General features: G+C 41.9%; 1 protein-coding gene across 1 annotated transcript in view; it reads right to left on the minus strand.

Moving 5' to 3' along the window:
- TRPM6 (transient receptor potential cation channel subfamily M member 6) overlaps positions 1-9112 on the minus strand; it is a gene marked incomplete at its 5' end in the record, with an annotated part of 71561 nt that extends 62449 nt beyond the window's left edge. The window contains 4 exons of the mRNA XM_040580501.1: positions 271-484; positions 875-1055; positions 8160-8198; positions 9021-9112. Coding sequence (XP_040436435.1) covers positions 271-484; positions 875-1055; positions 8160-8198; positions 9021-9112 — 526 coding nt within the window. The remainder of the gene's footprint in view (positions 1-270; positions 485-874; positions 1056-8159; positions 8199-9020) is intronic.
- Positions 9113-9492: the final 380 nt, after the last annotated feature.

Here is a 9492-nt window from a genome sequence, read left to right on the forward strand (position 1 = left end):
CAAATAAGTTCTGGTTATCTACTATCAATGTTTCTTATTACATCAGAATCCTCTACTCTTTAATTTAAAAAAAAAAATATTCAGAATACCTGTCAACAGCAGAGGAACATTTTGTCACTCTGAATTATGCACCATTCCTTAAAAAAGCTTAATTTTGTGCCAAAATATCACAAATTACTAATTTCATCGTACTTGCCCTAAATATATATATTTGTGTGCAGAGAAAGAACACCAGAGGAAGACAGAAACAAAGAAAAATAATTACACTACCGCTGTTGATGCCTTCTGTAATTATCCATGCTCCTGTAGTCTCAGCAGCCTTCACCAATCCTTTGCTGAAAACCTGCTTGATCTTTGAGGGAAGCTTGAAATTTTGAATGCCTCCATGAACAGAAATCACTAGCTTTGGCAACTCCATCTGCCATTCTTTAACCATTAGGTGCAGCAGCTGATCCAAATTGCTATCATAAGAGAGTCTAATATACTGGAAGAAATAATAATAAATCTATATAAATATATATGAAATAATAATAATAAAATAAACATCCATTAAATACTCCAAGGGATGAGACTGCAACCTACAAAGTCCTCAGCATTAATGTCTTAAAGATTTTGTGCAGGCTTAGAACTTTCATAATGCTGCTAAAACGACAGCACAAGAACACATCAATGAGGAATACAGACAGCAAGACAGACTATGCTTAATCGCTGTGAAGTTCAGCATAAAAATATCATACACACGCCAATGTGATACCCTTTTAGATTCCCCTGGCCTCTTAAGACAAACAATCTGATATTCACCCAAAACCACTTTTTGCCTTTCTCATACTGAAATTATAACAAAAGTCACACATATAAACCCAGTATCTATTACCTTGGCATGGTAAGTGTGATCTCCATCCTGAAAATTGATTGTACCAAATGCATCCGTTGGACTTGTCTTTGTGTGTTTTTGCACAGACCATTCTCCACCATCTCTCTGTGGGGCAGCTTGATAAACAGGCCAGCTACAGTCTACTCTTGGGTGATCTCCAACCAGCCGTCCACAGCAACACCTCATATTAAAATAAAGAGATCATTTTATATCAAACAGACTGGCATGCATCTCTAGGATCTTCATCAGAATAGCCCAAACAGTTTTTCTAGAAAGAAGGATATTGTAGCTTTCTGATACATAATATAAAAAAAATTAAACTCAGCTGAAAAAAAAAACCTCAACAATGGCAAAATTGCATTGAATTAGATCATAAATATGTCTTGTTGGATACTGAATTTGTCCTGTACCTGAAAGCTGGGTGGTTTGACTAGATAAACTTTAAAGGTCCCTTCCAACCCAAAGCATGCTGTGATTCTGTGTGATTCTGTAACAGACTGAGAATCCCATATACCAATTCTGACCTAAGCAATGCCGCTCAGATTTACTGGTCTTATATGTGACATTTCAGAGGAATATCTTAGGACACCAAGGTTTGCTACAGTTATTACCACAGGCTATTCTAGGTATTGAAAAAAGATCTAGGAGTTACCATCATTAATCAGGGGGAGAGGAGCAAGCCTCAATCCAGACAGAACTTCAGGGTGACCTTTATACTAACCCTTGGAGCCAGCAAAGTCAATATAAAAAATAAACAGATGTGCAGTGTTAAGGGAAATTTAGCAGAAGCTCAGTTAGCATTAAAGGTTTGCAACTGGATAAATAACCCAGATTCCAAATTCAATCAGTATTACTGTCATACAGGCTTCAACAGGTTGCAGTCTCTTCCACAGGATTAACTTCAACATAATTTATAGTGACATCTGACAGTCCAGTTTTCCTTTAGATATTTCAGAAATTAATATACCCTGGGAAATGGAGATGAATTCTTCCCTTTTACTCTTTTAAGACACCAAACAACCTCCAACAACCCAAACTCAATGACTGCCTTGGGACTCAGATGTATTACTTGTGGATCTAAGGATAGGTTAGATGTCTGCAAAACCCCGAAGAGGCACATTCAGAAAGACAGAGAGTTTTCTGTGGAGATGAGTGAGAACTAACTGGTGAAAGAGAAATAAATTAAAAATAAGAAAGAAACAAACAAACAAAAACAAACTCCAAAACAACCCTAAGCAAATTAAGGAAGTGAATTCCTTTAGAAAGGCACTTTTTGATACCCAGAAACCATGAAATCATGTTTGCACCCTGGTTTTTCAACACAGACAAACTACATTTGACTGATTCAATGCTCTGCAAAAGCAGACTGGAGAAGAAAGCTTCCCACACTCTTAGAGAATTAATAACTCAATAAAACAATCTTAATTCAGTCAAGAATTAAAGAGTTGTGGAAGACTAGCACTGCAGAAAAGACTTGAGCTCTATTGTCACATACATGATGATGGTTAGCTAGAAGTCAGAAGTCAATAGGGGCTACCAAAAATGCCCACATTTTTGTGAAGCTAATTCAACATGGATTAGCTAATCTAGACCACCTACACCTTTCCCCTAGCTGAGACAAATAGTAGGATATCACAGAAATCCAGGGACCTGCCAGAAAGGAGTCAGGCATGTGCTCACAACTGATCTTCTAAATCTTGGAAACATGAAAAGGAAATGATCTAGTTGAGGGGTAGGTGGAGGTGGGGTGGAAAGCCTAACGGGGACTGGGGCCGGGGGGCGGGGTATTGCCAAGTTATTCTAAGCAGAAGTATTGGCCAGTCTGGCTCTCTGCATGATTCCACAACCGTTTGCACTGTGGTAAAAAAAAAAAGCCAGGGATTAGCAGAGGTGGGACAGGAGCTGCTGAAACAAACTATTGTTCTAGGGACCTCATTTTGATGACCCCAAAAGCAAAATCCATTGTAATTTGGCCTCCTCACAGGCGAACTGAGACAGGTGGGTCAAGACTCATGAAGTAAACAAAAAGTATCCAAACTGGAACTTGGAGAATAAGCCAGTCACGCTAAATCACTTACAGATACACAATTCAATTACTATTTCAGAAGACTGTGAGGGATCACACAGATGGAAGACCATTGCTGACATCGTGTTATCAAATAACATGTGGACTCAGAATCACTATAGAGATACACCTAAACTAAGAGTGTTTGAGGGCAATGTAGCCACAAAGCAGATAGCACAAGGGACACAGATTTGGGTAAAAATCTGCTTACAAAGAGCATAAGGCAAATGACTATGCTTGTTTATGACTCTCCCCGCATACCTCAAAGGAAGGACCCGAAGAAAGAGATAGTTTTGATGTTATTATTGCTTTTCAGAGGACAACTTTCTCCACAGCTGGGCCATTAGCCTCCTTGCTCCATTTTCTGCTTGTTTTTGGGGGGGACTCCAGGGTAAAAGACAGCACATGTCAGGAAAACACCTGACCTTTTGATGAAAGATAAAAAAAACACATAGATACCCTCCTGTCCTTTGGTACTGAAAATACCTTGTGATCACTGTACTGCTCCTAGAGTAGCCTGAAAATAACATGCGCTTTCATCCAGGAATCATTCCGAAAGACAAAGAACCAATAGCAGTCCCAACCAAATACTGAACTACCTCATGATACTCACTTCGATACCACATTACACAGTCTGAGTCCGACTCAGCAAATAGCAGCTCTTAGAAATACAGCACTGAAAAGCAATCAGGTTCATCATCGATGGATCACATTTTCTACAATCTGTTTCAGCCCATCATCAAAATATGAGCACAGAATTACCATCTATCTCATATTTTACTGTTCCATACAAGGGTCACACCAGTAGCCCCTCCTAGGGCAGCAGCAGGAGCCAAAGCAACCTGCCTTTTCAAAACAGAGATCCTGTGAAAAGGAACTAACCATCTGACAAGAAAAATCAGTGCAGTAACCTTGAAACTGAGGGGCCCAGTGAACACTGAACTATTTTAGTAATTAACATCATTTGCACTACATACCTAATGTTTACATGTAAATGCACCCAGAGGTGAGCTGCACTCACAACAGCTCAGTTATCCTGAGCAGGCAGTGGAGGAACAACACACAGACCTAAACCATAGGTGTGCAGGGTACATGCAGCTGTTTTTACCTCAGAGACTACTGTAGCAAAATGTATGAACTCAGAAACACTCATATTTCCCAGACAGCTCATGCTCCAAGCTGGCATGCTCACTCCCTCTAGCCATCTAGCAGGAAGGGACAAGGTGTTGTGGACTACTTGAGCTACTGGGAGGTCAAAAGGGAAGACTAAGAGGCTCTCAGAAAGGCTGAGGAAACCAAAGCAGAGTATTAAATACAGCTGTTTGTGGGGCTTTTTCTGTAAAGTTCTGTGCTGTGTGCTTAGTGACATAGTGAAGCAGGACAGAGGCTACCAGCTGGGGACAACGGTAGAGTCAGGATTCCTACAGGAGCACTCAACTCACACACGTTCATGTAAGGCTGCACCTCAAGGTGCTGAGGGAGGTGGCTGCTGTCCTTGTGCAGCTGCTCTCCAACAGCTCTCACAGGTCGTAGAGATCAGGGAGGTCCCCAGTGACCGGAGAAAGGCAAATGTCACTCACTCCTCCCTTCAAAAAAGGGCAAAAGCCAACCTAAGGAACCACAGGCTGGCCAGCCTCTTGTCAGTCCCAGGTAAAACCAAGGACTGAGTCCTCCTGGAGCCCACATCTGGGCACGGTAGGGAGAAGATGGTGATGGGGAGCCGCTGGCAAGGATTTACCAAGGGCAGGTCACGCCTGTCCCACCTGACTGCCTTCTGTGACAAAATCATGGGGACGAGAGGAGAGCAGTAGGTGCCACCTACCTCTGCTCTAGCCAGGCTTTTGGCGCTGTCTCCCTCGGTATCCTTGTACCTGGGCTGTGACATTACGGCCTGGGAGGGAGGGCATGTTGGTGTGTGAGGACCTGGTTGGGTGGTGGGCTCACAGGCTGCTGGCTGTGGGTCAGAGGCTGCCTGGAGGCTGGTACCAAGCAGGGTCCCACAGGGTCTGTGTGGGGCCTGTCCTGTCCAGCATCTCCACCAGTGACCTGGAGGAGGGGACCGAGGACACCTGCAGCTCTGGGGAGTGGGCAGATCTGGGGCACGGCCCCGGGTGGTGGTGGGCAGCGATCGAGCCGGGGCCACCCGTGTCCCCAGGCAGCAACAAGGGCCAGCAGTGCCTGGGGTGCTGTGAGCAGGACACAAAGAGCCAGGGGAGGACAGGGACTGTCCCTTCTTCTTGGTGTTTGTCAGACGCTGTGTGGGTACTGCCTCTAGTTGGACTTCCAACACAGAAAACACACCAGAAAATGGAGGGACTTCAGGGGAGAGTGACCATTTTCTGGTGAAGGATGGTGGGGCTGGAGCCCTTGCTCTCTGAGAAGAGGCTGCAGGACCAGGGATATTTCAGCTGGGAAGAGGGACAGTTTTGGGGCATCTAACAGCACTGATGGGAGAGGGTAAAGGAGATCCAGCCAGGCTCTTCACAGTGGTGCACGGTGGAAGGGTGAGAGGCAGCAGCACAGCTTGGGCTGGAGATAAGGAGAAGCCTCTTCCCCAGAAGAATAGACCAGTGGTGGAACCAGGGCCTGGCAAGGGTGGGCTCTCTCCAGCCTTGAGTGTTTCACACCGTGACTGGGTGGAGTCCTGATCAGCCCAGTCTGACCCCCTGGCTGAGCCTCCTCTGGGCAGGGGCTGAGACTGGAGACCTCCCGAGGTCCCTCCCAGCCTGTTATCCTGTGATACTATGAATATACTATCTGCATTGATTGAAAGCGCCTTTGCAATGACTTTACCTTCTTTGCCTCAAAGGCTCACTAAGCTGCTAATGAGGAAGGGAGCAATGTCAGTGACACAAAAGCAGACTCCTGGAAAAGTCACACTTTGAGCAACAACGGGAAACTGGAGGGTCAACACTGAGGTAAAATTAACTGCAGTAGCCAGATTACAAAATGCAGTGCCCTAGCAGGCAGCACTTCAGAGACTGTGTCCAAAAAATACACCTAAAATGTCCACAGAGATGGTTTGTAAGAACATCTCAGATGCGTAAGGATATCTAAGTTCGGCACCACATTGCTGAATATTCATGCAGTGAGATCGGTCTAGGTGCTGTCTGGGATGTGCTTGTGAGCACTGCACTGAAGAGTAGATAGAGGCCATTTCAACACACCAGGGAACATGGACAAAGGTGCCAATAAGTTACTCTGATTAGCAACTACTAAATGGAGTTATTCTACTTAGTATTAGCAAACAGTTGCATAACCCACTCATAAACTGTTTGCAAACCTTGGAAGTTCTCTGCAAGTAAGAAATCATTAACAGATTTCATTTGCCTAGAATATTAGGTCAAATTATAGTAGGCGTCAAGTACATTCACATGACTTTTGGACCATTGTGGAAAATTACTGATCTCAGGAGGCCCAAAACCTATTTAATTGCTGATCTAATAAATACACCATAACCAGTTATAACACACGTGAAAATTATTTCCCCTTGTTAGAAACAGAAAAATTCTCCTAGAACAAGGCTCTGTATACAACGTAAGATACACAAGAAGACAAGAACAGTTAACATTCGGGAAAACATACTTGCAAGATAATGGCTGACTGAAATGAACATCAGACACCCACACATGTTCTGCATATATAGAGAGACTGACAAATAGAGTTCACATGAATTTAAACATCATGAAAACTCTCAACAAAAAGTGAACACAATAACTACAAGATTAAAAAAACCCACAAAGGTACAGAATGTCTTTTCAAAGGTGAGAAAAAAAAAATTAACCCATCCTGTGGGGTGCACATTTCTAGTTTTTCTTCCTCCCTCTCCCACTGTGGTGGGAGCTAATGCTATTTGATTAGGAGGCTAGTTTGGTGGAAAACTGATCTTATTTAGGTTTTCCACCACCCAAGGCTGATTTTCATACCAATGAGCTTCTCAGACCAAATAACATGGTCACTCTGCTGGGGTGAGGACGAGGACTGCAGAACTGCTATAGTCTCAATTTAGATGGGATTAGACCATTGTATTTTGAAGCACAAGTTAACTTCAGCCTAGATACCCACCTGGGTATCTGCAGGTTAGCAGGAAGTATTAAAATCCTCCCCTGCATTTCTACTTCCAGAGCACGTGCAAGAATCTTTGAATCTCTAGCCTTCCGCTCTGAAGCAAAGTATGCACCCAACTGTTACTACAGAGGGACTTGACCCTTTCTGAACAGATGCCACGCAGATCATTTGCCTTACTTACAAGACCAACAGCATTTTGTACATCAGCCTTTTAAAGTAATCTGATTTCAAGGAGCAATTGATTTGCTTTTAGGAAAACGTGACTCTTGTTTCACATAAATCTTAGAAGCAAAATAAAATTTGAAACATAATGAAAAAGTAAATCATGCTCACGCAGGAGACAGGACTAGCTAGCACCAGCTTGCTAGTCATTAGTTATCAGAAACTCATTGTTCCCTGCTGCTTCAGCCTTCAGAGGCCTATAACACAGAACACATGTCAAAGAAAGGTAACAATTTTGTTCCGATAACTGATAATTTACTGTCATAAACATACAGTATCAAAACCTGTTTGGGAACAACACAGCTGAATGACAAATGTTGGATTGAAAACAAGTAATTAATACAAGCCAGAAAATACTAGCTGTCTGCAAAACCCACACACGAATCAAAAGCACTAAAGCAATGTAAGTTTTGTTGCTTGCCTTCTCAAAAGCAGGGACACAGAAAGCCCACTGCAGAGAAGATGAACAAATCTTCAGAAAACCTATAATTAAGGATGTTTCTATTACCCTCTTTCTTCTCCCGTTATTTTGTTCTTACTCTTTCCATAATTCTTACTGCTCTCCATTGCTTTTTTCTCACAAAAAGAGACTCGTACTGCCCACTCTCCTTTATATCACCCAGGATATGGCTGGAACTGTCTCCCATTTAAAGGCATATTTCTGCCTTTCAGTCCTCAGGAGATTAAGACAAACTCATCCACACAAGCTATTTGGATAAAATTTTCTATTGCAAAAAAATTGTATGGTAACTTTTAATTTATTTTACCTAGATTTATGCTAAACATTCTCCAGGACACCGCTAGAAATGCTACTCTGACAATGTAAGAGGAACAGGATTTTTGTTGTCATTACTGCCTTAAGTAGGAACGCCTATCACTAAAACTTTAGGTTATTATAAAAATCATAGATATATATTTATGCACTCTTACCTGATTAAATTCTGGCACACCTGGCATTCTGCAGGACACCTGTGATAAAATATGAATAATTACTACATGCTTGTAAAAAAGAAAACATCTGTAACAGTATTTATGAAGTATCAATTCACCTGTGAAAAAATTCTCAACAGCATTAAAGGCTGTGTTCTTCTGCACTCAATCCTGGAAGATGTACTGGGTAACTTCTGTGATTTATTTGGTTTATATCTCAGACTGTATGTCAAATCCACAATTCGTAGATGAGTTATCTATCTTATCTACTATACGCTATCCATGTGTTCAAAATGGTATGATCAAAATTACAAGTCAGAATATGATCTCACCAAGTTTATTTAGGCAACAGCATCCACTAGATAAACGATCTGGAATAATGGCAAATTATGTTTGCTTTCTCCGGTCCTAAAACAGAGGTTGAGGATTTGATCTTTTCCTTACGCTTTTCACTCTCTATGCAAGCCTAGGCAGAAGACCCTATCTCAGAAGACTGTGATCAGCAGCAGAATTATTCTGAGGAAAGGAAAAAGTGGTGGTACAGGATTAAGAATTCCTGTGCAGCAGTAACTCCAGGTAACTCAATCTCTCAGTTGGATGCTATACCACAGTTTTGGTTATTGGACTAAGAGCAATACATCTATGAAGGCTAGGACGGTCAGTTGTTGCCAATTCTAATTCAAACAAATGGCATAATTTAAAATGTACTGAACTGGTGACAGTATCCATGAAAACCCATAAACAACACACCAACTATGGCATTGAAAAACTGCAAAGAACTTTATCCAAGCTACACACCACCCATAAAAAATTATTCTGGTACTTCCTAAATGTAAGAAAAAATGAAATTCATTGTTTTACCTGTGAGGATCTTTCGAACTGGGAATGATGTACGCACATTCTCTTTTACTGAAGACCTCTTCAATCCAAGATTTGGGGGTCTGAAAAGACATTTACAATGTAATTGTATTCCTGAACTTAAGAACATAATGCCAAAAATTGTACTATAACATCTACATGGCTGTGTATGCGTAACACGTAACAGAATAATTCCCATCAGAACGTTACATGAAACTAAACATTTGGTTTCCATCAGTAAACTAAAGCTACAGATCCAAACAGTCTTAGCCCTTCACCCTCAGGATTTACACAGCTCCACAGAAAGATCAGTACTAACATTTATTCTCACCCTTCACTAATAAACATGAAAATTATTTACAGGATAGAGGTACAATACAGGAATTGGTAAGGATGAATCAGAACTGCTGAAAGGACTGCACTTTCCTTCTGCCACAGGACTAGCAAATGGCAGTATCTTATTAAAGGTGTGAGT

The sequence above is a fragment of the Falco naumanni genome, chromosome Z (genome assembly GCF_017639655.2).
Source record: "Falco naumanni isolate bFalNau1 chromosome Z, bFalNau1.pat, whole genome shotgun sequence".
NCBI lineage: Eukaryota > Metazoa > Chordata > Aves > Falconiformes > Falconidae > Falco > Falco naumanni.